At 39.7% G+C, this 19851-nt stretch overlaps 1 protein-coding gene across 2 annotated transcripts in view; it reads right to left on the reverse strand.

Annotated features, from left to right (window-relative positions):
* The window catches only part of ift140 (intraflagellar transport 140 homolog (Chlamydomonas)), a 137511-nt gene that overhangs the window by 87133 nt on the left and 30527 nt on the right, over positions 1–19851 (reverse strand). For both annotated transcript variants that reach the window (XM_043711518.1, XM_043711517.1), the window contains exons 13-17: positions 16886–17013; positions 6696–6813; positions 3643–3779; positions 3007–3169; positions 575–706 (exon numbers count right to left, since the gene is read on the reverse strand). In XM_043711518.1, coding sequence (XP_043567453.1) covers positions 575–706; positions 3007–3169; positions 3643–3779; positions 6696–6813; positions 16886–17013 — 678 coding nt within the window. The remainder of the gene's footprint in view (positions 1–574; positions 707–3006; positions 3170–3642; positions 3780–6695; positions 6814–16885; positions 17014–19851) is intronic.

The following is a 19851-nucleotide window of genomic DNA, read 5'->3' on the forward strand; positions in this document are numbered from 1 at the left end:
TTTCTCTTTTGGCATTAGATTCCAGCATCTGCAGTAATTTGTTTTTATCCAGAGTTACAATATATGATCAGTTGGCATCAGCTAAATTTGCATGTGCTTTTTCGTCAGGTCTGCTGTCAGTGTGAAGGTTAATGTATTTCAGTCCAAGTCCACATTTCAAGTTAATGAAGTGGAGCAGCTTAATTTTGTACAATCTATAAACGTAGGACAAAATCAACACCAAAACAAGTCACGCTTGTTTTATTCTGGATGTGTCATTGTGAAATGTTCTGTCAAACTCACTCAGGGCAGATATATAAACATGGATTAGATACAGAGTAAACCTTCATTTACATTGTTCCATCATACCCTCCCCAAGGCAAGTACAGAAAAAGTTAGAAAGGCACTCTCCCAATTTTTAACATTGTACTGAGCTGTTACCCCTGAAATGTATAAATCAACATCAGTAAAATGTAAATGACCATTCTCCATATTACTGCATAACTACAGCACAGCACTTATTGAACATACGAATTGCTTTGAAATAGTGAATTATCAAAGGCAAATTTTGCCAGTACTCCATCATCCTGTATACCTTCTTGGAGAAGTAATAATATGGCACTTCTAGCCCCAGCAGGGCTTCATGGGACACCACTTTGGGGAAACTGTCCTGCAGCAAAAGACCATGTTCCTGTGTGATGAAGAATGATATCACCATTGCCTCCACCTGTCAAAATGGGAAGGTGCAAAGGAAAATATGTTAGAATAATTCAGGAATCAAAAGTAGGTTCTGCTATGTGAATTGAGAATTGACCAACTCCATAATATAGAAACACCAGGAATGCTGTTCCCTGCAGGTACATAGTAATATTTAAGTGGGATAATATTATACCATATGCCATCAGACTCTGTAGTCTGATTTACTGAAGTCACATGCTTCACAATGACAATCTCACAATATTTCACTTAATTTGCATTTTCCAGCAAACCATAGCCAATTATACAGCTGCTTGATCCATGACTTCCTTTTCTGCCACTTAATGTAACATTTGAAGTGCATCACTGTAAAAGTACCATTACTAGTACATTCTCACTTAATTGTCATTGGGTGAGATAGAGAGGGAGCAATTGAGCAGAAGAAAGAAAGAAGAGAAACCTGCATTCATGACATTCCAAAAATGTTTTACAGCTAATGTACTTCACAAGTATACTCACTGTTTTAATGCATAAATAATGGAAGCTAATTTTCACATGATAAACTTCCACGGCAACATGATAATAACCAGATAAACTGTTTGGTCATGTTGACTGCAAGACAAATATTGGGGAGGACACTGACGTAACTCTCCTATTCACCTTTGAAATATTGCCAGGGAATGTTCTATGGTTATTTGAGAGGGCAAATATGGCCAATTCTTCATCTAATGTCACATGTAAAAGTTGACACCTCCAACTGCGCAGCATTTTGCAATAGTGTCTAAGTCCTGCTGTGAACCCACAATCTTCACAGGTGAGTGCCACAAACTGATATACAGCTGACACTATGAAGCTGCAAGCCCACTATAGTATCATAAGCTGAACTCAGAATTTGTATTCTTTGCAAGGTAAACATAATCCCAGCAACCCAAGCAGTCCAATATCACAAAATATTGATGTTTACAGTACAGATGGGGTCATTATGACTGCATAGGTCAATCCAAAGCTAATCCCAAAATCATGCTCTTTTCCAATCAGAATTTCATGGAATTGAGAGAATAGAAATGGTCTACTCAGTGCAACTGGTTTGGACTGATGTTTAAGCACCATTCAAGACACTTCCCAATTTAGTTAGTTATTCTCACCTATCTCTCAAATTACCCTCTACCCTTCTTCCTCGTGTAAACATTAAGCCTCCCTTTATTTGCAAAAAGGTCAAGGGTTCTGATCGCAGGGGTCAAACATAGCTGAGATCGATACAATAGAGTCATAAATTAAACAAAAGTAAAAATGCCCTGACACTCAGTGAGAGGCACCCACTATTCAGAGTGAGGAAGCCTCCTGTTGTATTGAACAGCAGCATCCTTATCGAATTACATAGAAATACAGAGGCAAGTATGGGAATGTTAACAAGTTATTGTTGTTTATCAAGCTGTTATTGCAGAGGAGTTTTAGCTTAGAACTACCAAGGCCTGAATTTTAATGATCCAACTATGTTTGGTGCAAACTGGAGTGGGCTGGGGGGATGTATAAAAATGACGGGCGAAAAACCTATTTCAAGGTTCCTGATCTCCTTCTTGAATCCTCCAATTTTCATTGGCACAGGATAAGAATCTGGGCTCATACTCCCAACCTGATAAGGTCCAATTCTAGAATAGGCATTTTCTATACCCTTTCAATTTTTCCACCTTCTCCATGACTCGACTCACCCATCTCAGAGGAGTGATAAACCATAGTTTGGATTTGGGATTATTTTGAAAGGTTTGTTCAAAAGGTCTTACTCATGTCCCTCCACGCCAATTCCCGTATATGTCCCTCCAGCACTTATCTCCAATGATCCCAGATGCCCAAGTCAACTCGCCCAAAGCTCATAAAAGAATACAGATTCTCATAAAGTATTATATGAATGATCTTATTAACACGGCTGCAGAAAAGACTGACTGTTCTTTGATGTTAGTAAGCTAGTGTCGCCTGATCTCTTTTGTCAATGCCTCAAAATGTTTGTTTCTCTCCCACAAGATAAACAGATGCCAAGTGTTTACAGCTTCTTATTGATATTTTGATGGTTGGGCCAATTGACACTTTTACAGGTTGTAACAACAGCAGTTTCTTTTCAAAATATTATTAATGAGTGACTTTTAACCATTTCACATTTATCATTGTTACTATAAGGTTCAGTTTTTTTGTATTAGGTGAACAGGTGTCACAAGTTAGCATGAGAAATCAGGAAATTTCCAGACTTGAGCTACCTGACTCGAAATTTAAAATCCAGCCACAAGGCTCTTTCTTTCCTCTCAAATCTGCAATTTTTGCTTCTGACAAAATACCCACCTTGTACTCTGGGCAATTGGTCTCAGTAGCTGCATGCAGTTTTGACTGCTTTGAAGTTGAAACAGCCAGAAGTGCTTCACAAACAAACAGTTTAGGTTCATTCTGGTCCCAGAAATGGCTGATTGGATATCGTCCCAGCAGTTCACTCATCTGAGAATGCCCCCTGCATAGTTAAAATCACAGACTATGAAAAGCTGCAACAAGTCATGTGTTTTCATCCATGTTAGGTTAGTTAGTGGACATTCTCTTGTTGTATTTGATACATACAGTGAGGAAGGAGAAATGTCATTATGACCAAATCTGGCCTGTATGTGTTTCTAATTATATAGTGCATAAGTTATATCAAAAAATATAACTTCATCTGCCATGCCTTCTCCTCCCCAGATAGTTATTGCTTATTTGACTATTATCTTCTTGTCCTAGACCTTTCTCCCTTATAAAAATAGCTCCACTACCTACCCCTGTGCATTCCAAGTCTCCCAAAACCCTAGCAAATCAGTATTTGTTTCTATTTTTCATTCTTGGAGGTGCTTCAGTATGAAGAACACAATTAGCATACAATCTTTGCTTAGCTTTAAACCGCCACAAGCAACTTAAGGGACCTCTCTCATTTAACAGCCATCCTAACTTACTCACTTTTCCGTGTCACTTTCTTCCACATGAGGGACAGAACAGATTTCACTGCTTGGTCGTCCAGTTTCAAAGTCAAAATAATTCAGAGTGTCCATCTCCACATCATAGAAGAACACCCTGGAATCTGGGGTGCCATTCACCTAAGGGAAAATACCATTTCATCAATGTCTCAGTAACAAAAAAAAGACTAAAATTCAAAACTAAACAGCAATTAAACAGAACATGAATAAACGAAATACCAACTTTCCCCACACATTGCTTTGAAAACTGAAGATCAGTAGACAAACTGACCAGGTACCTGAGAATGGAACTTGCCATAAGGACACTAAATATAGAAAGATTGTGCTAATTATATTAAAATGAATCTTGCCGTGCCAACCTGTGAAGACTGTCTTCCTGCATAATATGGCCACTGAGTCTCAGATTCCCAGTTCACCTTGTTGCAAATACAAGGTAGACAAAAAGAAACCAACCTAACAAGTGACTCAAGAAACATGTGCTAGGATCTATACACAGACAGAACACAATGAACAGACAGATTGGTATTCTTCTTGTTGCTCAGCATAGTACCTTTGCCATAGGCAACAGTATCCATCCAGTCAGTGACTGGATGACTGCTCATGATGTATGAGAATGGCTGTTAGCATCACTTTTGTGCACCTTGCAGTCTCTTCTTATGGATAATAGGATCCTTCCCATGATTGAGTGCCGAGATCTGCTTATGTACTGAAATTGTGGTCCCATAAAGAATACAACTTCTCATTTATGCTTTCTCTGTCTGTCATTGCGATGTTGACTGAGAGGTAAATCCAGAATGCCAGGATAGCTTCCCAGCTCTTGGGTTGTAAGCTTGCTTGCTGAGCTGGTAGATTTGTCCTCAGACAGTTAGTCACCATGCTGGGTAACATCAACAGTGAGCCTCCGACGAAGTACTCGTGTCCTATCCCACTTGCCATTTATGTGTATTGGTCTGTTGTGGTGGGTGATATCACTTCCGGTTCTTTTTCTGAGAGGTTGGTAAATGGGGTCCAAATCGATATGTTTGTTATTGGAGTTCCAGTTTGAATGCCAGGCCTCTCGGAATTCCTGTGCATGTCTTTGTTTAGCCTGCCCCAGGTCGTATGTATTGTTCCGGTTGAATTGCTGTCCCTCTTCGCCTGTGTGTATGGATACGAGTGATAGTTGGTCATGTCTTTTGGTGACTAGTTTGTGCTCATGTATCCTGGGGGCTAGTTTCCTGCCTGTCTGCCCAATGTAATGTTTGTTGCAGTCCTTGCAGGGTATTTTGACATTCGTTCTGCTCGTTATTGACAGCACAGTTGATCAGTCAATCTAGTCTACTGCATTCGCTGCTGACAATGTGATCTCCTCTTCATTGGAGAAACGAAGTGTAGATTCAGTGCCACTTCACAGAACACCTATGTTCTGTTCACAAAAAAGACCTTGAGCTTCCAGTTGCCTGCTTTTCAACACACTACATTGTTCCCTGGCCAACATCTCTGTCTTAGGCTTGTTGCAGTGTGCTAGTAAAGCTCAGCACCTCATTTTCCATTTGGAAACTCGTAGGCTTCTGGACTCGGAGTTATAGAATCATAGAGATATACAGCACAGAAACACACCCTTCAGTTCAACGTGTCCATGCTGACCAGATAACCGAAATAAATCTAGTCCCACTTGCCAGCATTTGGCCCATTTCCCTTCAATAACAAGTTTAATAATTTTGAGGCTTGAGACATCTTCTCCCATTTCCTTTCCCTAACCCCCACACACCAGGTCTTGTTATCACATGGTCTGCTATTACACACCACCCATTGTTCACCATTAATAGTCCCCATTAGTAGCTATTTATTCTCCTAGGCTGATCATTATCCACTCCTTTGTCTGTCCAACTACTCTTCTCTCTCTTTGGGCTCTATCTCCACCAATCATTTACTCCTTTCCCTCTCTCCTCTACCCTATTTTCTGCATTAAAAAAATCAACATTTCCTAGATAGCATCAGCTCTAAAGAAGGATCACTTGACCTGAATGGTTAATTCTGATTTCTCTCCACAGATGCTGCCAAAACTGCTAAGATTTTCCAGCAATTTCTGATTCTGTTTCTGATTTCCAGCATTCACAGTTCTTTTAGTGTTTTTCTCTATTTGTATACAAATTCAAACATTTGTAAATGCACAGTGAAAATATAACCCTTTGATCCCAAAATACTTATAAATTGCAAACAAAAACAATAGCTTTTCTTTAGTACACCAAATGCAACCTGGTACAGTATCTAAAAATACATCTTGTATTGTTGTTAAAAACACCACTCATACAGTACTCAAATCAGAGTCCCTGTCTATAATATCTCAATAGGCTTACGCCACTTGTGACTTTAACTTATAGAGTGGTACTGCAGATAGCTTCTTCCTGGAGTTAATTGTATACCTGAGCTTAAAAATACACAGTTTTAAGCAATCACTTCAGGATTTTATCCCAACATTTTTGCCCTGGGACTATCACTGATGCATCACTTCCAAGTAATCTGTTTTCACTATATCCTTCCCTTCTCAGGAGCACTGGTTTACATAAGGATGCTAATCAAACGACTTCAGAAGATTGCTTAAAACTCAAAGTAAAAGCTAAAAATAAAATCTCCCACTAAACTATGGGTTTTCTCCAAGGCTTAAAAAATACCTCTCAAACTTTCTCAACAGCAGCTTATTTATCCTATTTGGCTTAAAACCCTACCAACATACAACAAAAAATCTTTAAAGTTAAGCTTCAAAAATTGTTTTAAAATAAATTACCATGGCTATAGAAATACTTACAAGTTAATTATTAACTTCAGACACACAGATAATTCATATATTACTAACAGAAAAAACAAAAAAAAACTCAATAAATAAACAAAAACTCACATTTATATATAAATTACCATCTATAATCACACAATTGTGTAACAGAATTAAATCTTGTGACAGAGTTCCATTGTAGAAAAAGGTTTCGCTGTTACCATTGTTGGTCCAAATGTGCAAGGAAGACTGTTTGGAGTTGGCAAGTTTTCAGCTGTACCTACCCTATTGATGAGAATGCTGACGTTATTACCATTGGAGCTGCATTTCACAGATGTAATACTCCCAAGATTGGGGACATGCTCTGCCAGGTTTTTAGCATTACAGTGTGGCTTTGCTTCCCTACAGAACAGAATGAACATCAGGTTAGGCAAGTATCAGAATACTGATAAAAAAAAATCCTTCCTGCAAACACAGCTAAGCCTGAAAGATAGACAAAACAAGTAATATTTGTCTCCCCTGTAACTGAAAATCACCACTAGTCCATAATTGTGCACATAAAGGGAATAACATGCTCATTAACCTCTACCCATGTAATTAAATGAATATAGGAGATAGAAGTAATGCACTCTATTTGCCCCTTTGATTCTGCTTTGCCAGTTAATAACATTATGGCTAATCTGATTGTAATCTCAACTCCACATTTCCACCTAATTCCACTGCAATTCAGGAACAGAGTTCCAAGAAAGTTCAACCCTTGAACAGAAAATATTTCTCATTTTGGTCCTAATGGGTGACTCCTTATTTTTAAATAGAGACCCCCTAGTTATAGATTTTCCTACAGGAGTAAGCATCCTTTCTACATCTACCTGGTCAAAACCCCTCAGGATCTTATACGCTTCAATCAAATAACGCCTTCCTCTTCTGAACTCCAGCAGACGCAAGCCAAGTTTATCCAACCTCTTCTTAAAAGAAACTTACATGTTTCAGGTATTAGTCTCATAAACTTCCTCTGAACTGCTTCCAATGCATTTACATCCTTCCTTGAATAAGGAGACCAATGCTATTCAAAGTATGCCAGATATGGTCTCATCAATGCCCCATTTATGGAAGCATATCCTCTCTACTTTTGTTACCACCTATATGTTCAATTCACATCACAATAAAAAATAACATTCAATTAACTTTTCTAAATACTTCCAAATACCTGCAATCTGGCCTTTTCTCGAACAAAATCATAAATTGCTGGAAAAACTCAGCAGGTCAGGCAGCAACTGTGGAGAGAAAGCAGAGTTAATGTTTCGGATCCAGTGACCCTTCTTCAGAATGTTCTGAAAGCCTGGCTTGCCCTCCTGTACTCTTTACTGAACCAAGGTTGAACCTTGTTTGATGGTAACTGTGGAGTGACAGACATGCTGGGCCATGAGGCTGTTTTGGGGCATAATTTGCCTAATGCTGATGTTCTGCAGCACAGGTGATCTTACTGAAAGACACAAAAGATTCTGTAGTTGAGTTTGGCAGGCTAGAATTTGAATTGCCCAAACTGTGTGTTGGGTTTTAAGTTACTATACTGTGCCAAACAATCGAGTTTCAACAGTATTTGCAGATAAACATTACTAGAAACGTCCAAAGCACTAAGGAAACTTCTTGAAAAAAAATCCTTTACAGAAACACTACAAATGAGACAACTGATCACATATGAAGTCAACCTTTCATTCCAGGAATCAACCTAGTGAATCTCTTTTGAACTACCTTCACTGCCGGTATATCCTTTCTTAAATACGGGGACATAAAATGTGCACAGTATTCCTCAATAACATTCTGTAAAGTTTTAACAAGACTTCACTATTTTCAAAACCCAACTCTTGAGCAATAAAGGTCAAAAGTCTATTCGTTTACTCAATTACTTGCTGCACCTGCATGGTAACCTTTTGTCTCTCATACGCAAGAACACTCAGATCCTTTTGTGTTGATTCAAAGATAGAAGTTGGATATATAGGTTAAAGGGAAAGTTTCTATTGATCACAAGAAGTTTCAGGTCATTGATGAATGCATTGGTGGCAGAATCTTTCCATTGTGCAGTATTAGACAGTGATGCCATCTACAGTCTGTGGATTAGACTGGATATTTTCTGAGTAATAAGGATTAGAATAAAGTTAAGAGTTTAGAGAGTTCCACCAGTTTTAGATTTGCAGCTGTTAACACACTAAAATCTTTAAAGAGGAGTCAGTCCATGCAAATGAGCTGGATTTACTAATTTAATAATTTTATTGGTAAGGATGTAATATCTAGTGAAATATCCTTGATATTAAGTAGGCCATCAATGACGCAAGTGTCGATGAAACTGGATATGGAAAACAGCAAGGCTGCTGTCTTTGGAAAATTTTTGAAATTGCAATTTATACAATCAGGACACTATTCCTTTAACGGAACACAATTTTTCCACTGAAGAAATTACAGAAGCATAACTGACATCATGGGCCATAAAGTTAGAAGATGAATTGTGTTAAAACTTCATAGACAATTTGACCATACATCCTCAAAAAAGTAGAACATTTTAGTAAAGCATGCAGGAGTAAAGGCATGAAGAATACAATCTCTTACAAAAGATATGCATGATTTGATGTGAGATTTGTAAGAAATATGGAAGGACACCATCACAACTTGTCTTCCATTAAACAAGGGATTTTAATGAGGTAGTGACTATGGACCTAATGGCATGGGATAAAGAAAAAATAAATTCCATTTTACGTTTTATTAATCAGACAACCAGATTTTGACAGTAGACAATAATGCATAGTAAAGATATTATTTAGGTAATATATGAAAAGTGGGTAAAAGCTAGACTTGAACCACTGCAATAATAGAGGAAAGAACATGCAAATGATGAACTTAGAGATGGGTATATAGCACCTAAGAAAGCACATGCAACATGCCTTAACGACTAATGCCCAATGACTCTGACCGCCATAATCATGAAGTGCCTCGAGAGGCTGGTCATGGCCCACATCAATTCTAGCCTCCCAGCCTGCCTTGATCATCTACAATTTGCCTACTGACATTATAGGTCTGCAATGGATGCCATTTCCCTAGCTTTGCATTCATCCCTGGAACATCTGGACAACAAGGACATCTCCATCAGATTCGTGCTCATTGACTACAGCTCCACCTTCAATACCATTACCTGCTCCAGACTGATCTCAAAACTCTGAGACCGAGGTCTTGGCTCCACTCTCTACAACTGAATCCCGAGCTTTCTGGCCCACAGACCACATCAGTGAAGACAGACAACTACACCTTCCCGACGATAATACTTAATGCTGGAGCCCCCCCAAGGATGAATTCTCAGCCCCCTACTGTTCTCCCTGTACACTCATGACTGTCTGACCAAATTCCGAATGAATGCCATCTACACTTTTGCTGACATCACCACCGTGGTAAGACAGATATCAAACAATGCCAAGTCAGAATACAGAAAGGAGACAGGGGGCTTGGTGAAGTGATGCAATGAGAACAACCTCTCTCTCGATGTCAGCAAAACTAAAGAACTGATCATTAACTTCAGAAAGAACACCCTTCTACATCAACGGTGCTGAGGTTGAGAGGATCAAGATAGTCAAGTTCCTAGGAGTGACAATAACTGGCAACCTGAGCTGGACTTCCCATGTAGATGTGACAGTCAAAAAGGCACAATAACACCTCTTCTTTAGATGGCTCAGGAAATTTGGCATGCCCACAAGCTCCCTCACCAACTTTTACCAATGCACCAGTGAAAGCATACTGTCCGAGTGTATAACAACCTGGTACGGCAATTGCTCTGCCCAGGACCATAAGAAACTGCAGAAGGTTGTATGCACAGCCCAGACCATCTCAGAAGCGAACTTTCCATCCAAGGACTCCATTTACATGGCCCTTGCTGCAGAAAGTCTGCCAACATCATCAAAGACCCATCATACTCTGGCAATGCTCTCCCACAACCTCTTCCATCAGGCAGAGGATAGAGAAGATTGAACACATGCTCCAGCAGATTCAAGAACAGCTTCTTCCCTGCCATTATTAGAGTGAATGGAATCTCTAAATTGAAATAATGCTGATCTTGCTCATGTTGACCTTGCCCAGTGCACGCCATGTGTGATGTAACTTGTATGCCTGTGTCTAGTTTTTTCTCACCCATGATCTGTATGTCCTTGCTTATTATGATCTGCCTATACTGCTCGTAAACAAAGCTTTTCGCTGTACTTGTGTACATGTGACAATAAATCAATCAAATCAAAGAATGCAAATGTAAACATGTCATTATGGATATGGTAGTTGATGAGCCAAACTGTAAATTATTGGCTGCACTTGCATGGGCTGTTCATGCTAAAAATTTGCTGTAGATGGTAGCAATGTTCTCTCTCAGCTGCATGCACAAAAGGTCTGAGCACGGCAATTAGCATGTCGATGCTGTTCACTGCACTGACTTCCCATCCCAGATGTTGCTGCCACACATAGACCTCAGAGGTCTGTGCAGAAGAAAAAAACATGAGCAAGAATGCTGGATGGTAGGAGGATGCAGTCTATCTTAGTTTTCAGTATGGATCCTGAGGTTCTGTCAGTAATAAGTAACCAGTTCCAAACTTGGGAAGGATCTACAAAGAGCTCTTATTTTTCAGAGCCTTTGAATGGACAACATGCACGTAATAAGATTTTAACTAAGTCTGAAGTTTTGGATAGAATTTGATGAGCCTTGAGAGATAAATGTAAGGCCATTGGAAACCAATTTTAATTAGGGAGATATGGTTTATAATCAAAGGGAAGGACGTTAAAAATGAAGAGGTACATATAAAGTTTTGTCTAAGATCGGAAAAGAATAATTGTACAGCATGGGAACTAGATGCTCGGGTACATTCTTCATGGTTGCTGGGTTTCTGTAATTGTTATGATACCCCAGTCCCATATTCCTAACCATGCCCTGAGTTAATCTGCCTTCCCCATGAAGCCTCTTGCATTGAAATAAATGCAGTTTAACTTGTCAATCTTACCTTGTTCTCTGCTTTGTCCCTGTCTGCCCTGACTGTTTGACTCGCTTCTTTTCTCAACTGTACCAGTCTCAGATTGACCTCTTTCCTCACTATCTCCCTGGGTCCCACCTCCCGACCTTACTAGTTTAAATCCTCCTGAGCAGCTCTCGCAAATCTCCCTACCAGTATATTACTCCCCTTCCAAATCAGGTGCAATCCATCCTTCTTGTACAGGTCACTTCCAGTTCAGAAGAGATTCTAATGATCCAAAAATGTGAATCCTTCTCCCATTACAACAGCTCCTCAGCCATGCATTCATCTGCTCTGTCCTCCTATTCCTACTGTCACTAGCTCGTAGCACTGGGAGTAATCCAGACATTATTACCCTCGAGACCTCCTTTTTAAATTCCTGACTAACTCTCTATATTCTCCCTACAGGATCTCATCCTTTTCCCTTCCTGTGTTGTTGGTTCCCAAGTGTACAATGACCTCCTGCTGGGCTCTCTTCCCCTCGAGAACATTCTGTACCTTTTCTGAGACATCCTTGATCCTGGCACCAAGGAGGCAACACACCATGCTGTTTGTTTGCTGTTGGCCACAGGAATGTCTGTTTGTGCCTCGGTCTAGAGAGTTGCACAGCTATGAGGATGAGGATCAGACACTCACAATTGACGGCTTGACTGATGACAAATAGATTTTTTTAATCTCCATCCAAATAGACCATAATCAACAGTACCTACATCATCACTCATAACTGTCTTCATTTAATTTCTTATTAACAGAGCCACCTCATCACCTTTTCCATTCCTCCTGTCTCTCTGAAAGGTCAAATGCCCGATTGCAAAATTCCCAGTTTTAATCTCCTTGTAAGCATGTTTCTGTAATGGATATGAGATCACATTCATTTATCTTTATCTGCACCATCAGTTTGTCTACAATATTCTGAATGCTTTGTGCAATAAGATACAAAACCTACAAGTTTGTTCTATTTTAAGTTTCCCTAACTTTTATGGTTGCTTGGAGGGACGATGTTGCTCCTTGGACAAGGTTAGGTTGTCCTTGGTGTTTTTTTTCAGAGGGGTCAAAAAGACACTGTCTGCGTTTATCTACTTGAAGAAGGTTTTAACTTAAAACAATACTTGTACAATGAAAAGGGGTGGCCAGTTCTCCCACCTCAGCTTTTCGATGGTTTGTCTTGGTTTTAGCAAGCATTCTAGCAATTCAGAGCTGCTGGTCAGTTGTTAGTTGGGAATCTAAAAGAAACAGCTGCATGGAAGGTGCTCCATGCTGAATCTCTCTGCCATCTCTCTCTCTCCTGTAAGATCCTGGTGTGTGATTTTACCTTTTTTGCAAAGGAGTTTATGGGGATTGTTGCAGGAATTTGGAACAGCATCATTAAGTTGAGATAGTCTGTTGAGTCTTTGGATAGATTAGATTAGTTTAGATTAGATTCCCTACAGTGTGGAAACAGGCCCTTTGGCCCAACAAGTCCACACCGACCCTCCGAAGAGTAACCCACCCAAACCCATTTCCCTCTGACTAATGCACCTAACATGATGGGTAATTTAGTATGGCCAATTCACCTGACCTGCACATCTTTTGTGATTGCGGGAGGAAACCGGAACAACCGGAGGAAACCCACACAGACACGGGGAGAACGTGCAAACTCCACACAGTCGCCCGAGACTGGAATCGAACCCGGGTCCCTGGCGCTGTGAGGCAACAGTGCTAACCACTGAGCCAAAGGGCTACTTCATTAGATATATTCAAGAGGGCGCTGGCTGATGCCCTTGCAGCTAAAGAAATCAAGGGGTATGGAGAGAAAATGAGAATGGGATACTGAGATTGTATGATCAACCATCCCATATTCTGTTTTCTTTTGTTTGTGTTTCTTCCAGTACTTTGTTTATAAATTATGTTTTGTTTAAAACAAAGGTGCTTTGACCAGCTGTATTACAAAACAACTAGAAATGTTAGGGTCTGTGCTACCTTCTTGAAATGCTTTGAAGAGGTCCAAGCTGGTCCATAACACTCAGTACAATATGACATTCACAGATTCTATCCCTTCCTTTTATTTTCTGGTAATTGTTGTGGTCCTGATGCAGAGAAACAATAGCCAACCTACTGGACATACAGAACAGAAAACAGGACGCTGAATCTATCAACAAAGACGGCATACTTAAACTACTGGACTTGTGCCTCACAACACACTTCACATTCAACAACCAGATATACGAACAAATCAACGGAACACCCATGGGATCACCAATCTCGGGACTCATAGCAGAGGCACCAATTCCCCCACCCTCCTTCCTCTGTTATTTCCGCACCCAGCCTTCTTCAATCTGACTGAAGGTGTGACGCTTGCCAGTTAAGTGGCTGAGGGCTCCCTCCTGTTCTGCAGTCTGGGAGAAAGCTTTGTGTGTGAGGGCGGTGGGGACAAGATTTGAACAAGGAACAAATCCCAGCTTAATTAGTGTTAAATAATGCTTATCCAGAAATGCTCTTGTGTTCAGCAATGTGCGTTCTTGTCCACTGCACATACCCCATTACCTCAGGTACCATTATGCTGACGTTTCCACCAGAAATGTCATTGTCATCAATCTGTCAGCAATTTGGTCAAAATCCCAGCTGCCCATATGGCCTTGCTTCAATCCTTCCACAGTAATAATTACAGCAGGAAATCTGGATCCATCGTGTTATCAGGGTACATTTGTACATCTGCTTTAACAAAAAGTTAAATGATGAAGTATGATACTTTACAACACCATTGTAGGGAAGGCAACACTTGCAGGTTTCATTAAAGGGATTGATGGTAGTCCAGCAATGATGGGCAAAGTACTTAGCTGGTGATCATTTAATGAGGTTGAAACCCAGTGAGATAAATCAATAAACGATATAAATGGAACACGAAATGACACGACCAGCTATCCTTAGTAGCCACACACGCAGACAACAAGCAACATGAATTTGACTGGGACAACACTGCTATCATAGGGCAAGCCAGACAGAGAACAGCCAGGGAATTCCTAGAGGCATGGCATTCATCCACAAACTCCATCAACAAACACATCGACCTGGACCCAATATACCAACCACTACAGCGGACAGCTGAAACTGACAACCGGAAGCGGCAGGGACAGACCACTATAAACACCAGAGGAAACATCAAAGAAGCGCTTCGCAGGAGGCTCCCAAGCACTGATGATGTCGCCTAGCCAGGGGACGAAACGTTTGCAACAAAAACTTCCAGCTCGGCGAACAGAACCACAACAACGAGCACCCGAGCTACAAATCTTCGCACAAACTTTGAATTTTCTGGTAATAATCATACCCATCACTAACCAGCAATCCTTTTACTTTCTGTTTGATTTTATAATTTTCCACATAACTGAGCGAGTCCCTTAGTTTAAATCCTATCTATAGCCCTAGTCATGCTATATGTCAGGACTTTGATCCCAGTGCGAGCAGCTCCCTATAAATAAAGGGAGTAATAAGCATTATTGGTGTTTGTGAACTAGAAATAAAACTGACTAGATGAGTACATGACTGGATTCTGTCTAATAAGTGTTTAATCTCTGATATTTAACAACACAGGACTTAAATTTAACATTTCATGCAAAAGAATCGTCCTCCAAACACTGTTGGATAACTTGCTTAAATCTCTGGGACTTCAAATTCACAACTTCAAGTGCCTTGACCATGTGTAAGGCTAGACTGTTAGTGCCAGAACCTATTGAAACACAAGCAGTATCCTAGTGAAGTCTAATCACTTAAGTCAATATGGAAAAAAAAACTTTATACAAACCTGACAATATTTTAGGATTTACTATTATTAAGTTATTATTAATATTACTAAGTGTAGTCACTGTTGGAACATGAATTCTGGATGGTGCTTTCAAGTTGTGCTGTAAAACCTAAAGTGATAATCCTCTCACATCAAAGACAAAATTCTATCCACATGTCCACAAAGGCACTGAGTGCAACGGTATTTTCATTCACTCATAAGCATCTGGAGATGTTGTTTATATAGCTGTTAACCCTCATAATCACATTATCTTAATGGTATTCTAAATGTAACTCCATGAAAGTCAAAAATCATGGATTTAGTTGAAAAGGAACCAGCGCCTGTGCAATCTAACTGGATTGAGTTACAGTCCGATTTGTTTGGATAACCTTGAGTTTCACACCAGCACCCTCTAGTGTGTGAGGCGATTCAAGTTTACATTGTTTTGATTAAATATACTGTATTCAAATATAGTAACAATGTTGTGTCCACAATATTCAGAATAACCTCTGAGGAGACTAGGTATTTTAGCAGAAAAACATACAGCATCAAAACATCTCATAACAGAATAATATCAGTGCATGGCTTGTGAAACAGAAAATAAAAAGAACATAGCAGAGATGTATTGAATATTTTATAAAGGCGTGGAGCGTAAATTGAAATGAGGGGTACCAACATTTGAACTGCATCACACGAGTATATTTGCGTAATAATTTCATCCTTAGTTTTCAGCACAAGACTAAAAAAGGAGGAAATTAAATTGATTTAATGTTAACCTTCAAAAATAACAACCCAGAAATTTATTTCCATGACTTTGATCAGAGTCTTACACATGTCATGGATCCATGTACTATTCAGGAAATAATTTTTCATTGTAGTTAATCTGATATATCTGACAGACCCTGGCTTATTATAACATTCATTCTTCTTATTTACTAAATCCAGTTTTATTCTTTTTATTTTGAGCAGCATTTTGCATTGTTGATCAAAGCAGCAACTTCAGTATAGGAGCATGATTTAGTTGGAGGCCTTTTGCTTAACGCTGTTGTGGACGAGGCTAGATCCCCCTCAAAATATTTTAAGGTGGTAGTCTAGACCCTAATTTTTTCTTATTTTAAAGGCAGATGTGAAGTGGCTATTCCGGGTGTGATGCAGCTGGTCAAACCACTTGGCTTTAAGCAAAACAGAGTTAATTTAAACACTACAGTTGAAACATGAACAAAGAAAATGGAATTTAGAATAATTTAACTATTGAAAAACTTAACCACCAAATACAGCAACTTAACTAAGGAACCGTCCCAATCCAGTAACACCTCACACAAACACCCTTGGCAAAAAGGTAAATTGAAACATAGCTTCTTACAGGCAGGAGGGAACAACATCCAAAGAGATTTCAGATAGAAAGTCAGTCAGGAATTATTTGCTGAAGATTGCAACCTTCCTGGACGCCAGCATCTTGTGACTGTCACAGCTAAACCAAACTAGAAAAAAACCTGATTTGGGAGAGCTGGCGCCACTCCCCTGCCATTGTTAAACTAGGCTCTTCCTCAACCCCTCAGCTCCTCTGCCATTACAACCTCTCATTAAAACAAAACCCAAGGACAAAATAAACTTGTTAAAGTGACAGCATCGTCACAACCTGTATAAATAGATTCAATTCAAATGTCAGCACTGTGTAGGATACCTGCGGGAAAGATCAAAGACTTTCACATGCGCTGTGTCTGTCCCCACCACAAGAAAGTTCCCACAGATGTTAAGGTGACTGGGGTTTCCCTCTGTCTCATTAAACACGAGCAGTTGCTTGACTGTACCCTGAAAGGAAGAACACATTCATTGTCATTTCCAGCAAAATGCATCAAGCATCACACAATTATATATCATTTCTCACTCCCCCTAAGCAGAGCATTGGTGCAGAAAGTAACCTTCAAATATATTCAAAATGAACTCAGATGGATTTGGAAGAATAAGCACATTCGCTTTCTAGGTCTTTTTATCTTTCCTTTTTAGAATATATTGCTCTTATATCACGGTGCCTAACCACCTTCCCCATTCCTCCCTATGTCTTTTATGCATGACTAACCTTTGGTAACATGTCCAGAATACTTAACTCTGGTTCTGTGAAAAATATTTAATCTTCTGGAATTATTTTTACATTTCCACAGCATCTTTTAACAGACTTCAACCAACGATAGAACAGCATTGGCGTTGTTTCAGTTCCTCTTGACCCACTCCAATTTGCCTATCAGACCAACAGATCTACGTCAGATAGCATATCACTTGCCCACACCCCTCCCTAGAATATCTTGACACCAAGAACAGCTAAGTAAGAATCCTACTTATTGACTACAGTTTAGCTTTCAACACTATTATCCCCTCGAGACTGATTCTAAAGTTAGTGATCTCAGACTAAGCCCCACTCTCTGCAGCCAGATCCTCAGTTTCCTGACCCACAGGCCATAATCAGTGAAGATTGGGGACAATATTTCATACTCACTAACAGTCAACACTGGAGCCCCTGAGGGGCATCTACTCAGCCCCCTACTGTACTCACTGTAAATCCATGACTGCGTCGTCAAATACCAGACTAATGCCATTTAAAAGTTCACTGATGACACCACCATAGTCAGTCGAATCTACAAACGAGATAGAAGACCTGGGAAAATGGTGCACTGAGAACAACCTAGTTCTCAATTCTGGCAAAACCAAGAAACTCATTATTGACTTTCAGCAGGATGTTACTCATGCCCTCCTACACATTAACAGCACAGAGATGGAACAAGTGAATAGTGTCAAGCTCCTGGGAGTGGTCATCCACAACAAGCTTTCTTGGACTCTTCATGTGGATGCACTGGTTACAAAGGCCCAACAATATCTCTTCTTCCTCAGGCAGCTTGCCAACTTTAATGGGTGCACCATCGAGAACATTCTGTTTGGATATATCACTACCTGGTATGGTAACTGTACCACTCAAGATTGGAGACGGTTCGAGCGAGTGGTGAACTCGTCCCGGAGAGTCACAAATGCCAACCTCCCATCAATAGAATCCATCTACTAGGCCCGCTGTCAAGGAAAGACTGCTAGCATTCTCAAAGATCCATCCCACCCTGGCAATGTTTTTCTACAACCTCTACCATTAGGGAGAAGGTACAGAAGCCTGAACACATGCTTCAAAAGAGTTTCTATCCTACTGTTGCTAGAATACTGAATGGACTCACAAACTCTTAACATTCACCTGTACCTGTGTTTTTGTTTTTGCCACTGTTTACCTATTATTTACTTATCCATGCTACTTAACTACTTGATCTGCCTGTATTGCTCACAAGACAAAGCTTTTCACTGTGCCTTAGTACACTTGACAATAAATAAATTCAATTCAATTCAATTCAGTTTCAAAATATTTAGCAATTTATAAATTGATCGTGCAACATTACATATTCATTTCAGATAAAAATGTTATTACTAAAATACTCAAATGGAAAGAACAAAACTACAAAATATGAAATATTTGTTTGGTGGTGTAGAAGTTGAATATTGCTGAAAAATGCACGTTATATTAAAGCTTTTCATCTTGCACTGATCAAGACAATTCGTGAGAATCCAACTGAAGGGGAAACCTACATTTACATTGAATGAGAAGAAAGTACTGATTATTTGGCAACTGGACTCTGTTTGGAGAAGTGTGGCCATGGAGAATATACTAATTAATAATGTTTGACAGTTAACTATCAGGCTTTATTTCAAACCAGGCAGGTTGGCTGTGATTGGTCAAGACACTGTCCTGAGAAAGTAACCAGCAAATGGCTGTCATTTATTTTGTTGAGTTTAAACCAGCACAGTGCATGTCCAAGTTGTTTTCTGTCTGCAGAGTAAAGGGCTGTGTAAATTAATACGTAGCTTCCAGCTAATGCAAATGCACCATACTGTTAGCCGAACAGACAATCTTAAATTGGTTGTCAGCATAATTCTTTGCCACCATCATCTTTTCAAGGAAGATTGGGAATGGGCAATAAATGATGGCCCAGTCAGCAATGTCCATGCCCCATGAGTGACTATGAAAAGACTTTCAGGATTATCCAGCAAGTACTAGTAATTGCAGGACAAAAGCTTTGACAAAATGCATCTAACGTCAGTAACAGTTGAACCTATCAAAGTTTTCTCTAACAAACAGTTGTTATAGACATATCCTCCTTCCCCTTGCTTGTTTTATCAGCAATACAACCTTGTTAAATTTTTCTGTGAAGTTGCTTGTCAACTTCAGTTAATTTGGTCTCTTTTTATATTTTTGACTGGCTGGTGAAGTTCACTTGAAAGTCATGATTTATTTAAAGAATCATTTAAAGAAAAACAGCTTGATCTATGCCTCCTTCAGCCCCCACAACTGTGCCATGCAGCACATTCAAGTGTGTTCTACACATTGTTTTCACTGCTTGGTAAATTCTCTAGTTTGTGATAAGCTAGATTTTCCTACATTAAATCCTCTATGGCTGCGGCTCAGTCGAGGATGACTCATAGTTCCAAAACCTCATCTAAATGGTTAATGTTCAAAATGTTAAACCACAGTGGAACTCCACTAAACTTCAAGGCACTTGATTTTCAAAAGGTGCTACTAGGTATGAAGTAGGAGGGGAAAGTTGTCAAATTTTGACCCCC

Source organism: Chiloscyllium plagiosum, chromosome 21 (genome assembly GCF_004010195.1).
Source record: "Chiloscyllium plagiosum isolate BGI_BamShark_2017 chromosome 21, ASM401019v2, whole genome shotgun sequence".
In the NCBI taxonomy this organism is placed as follows: Eukaryota; Metazoa; Chordata; class Chondrichthyes; order Orectolobiformes; family Hemiscylliidae; genus Chiloscyllium; species Chiloscyllium plagiosum.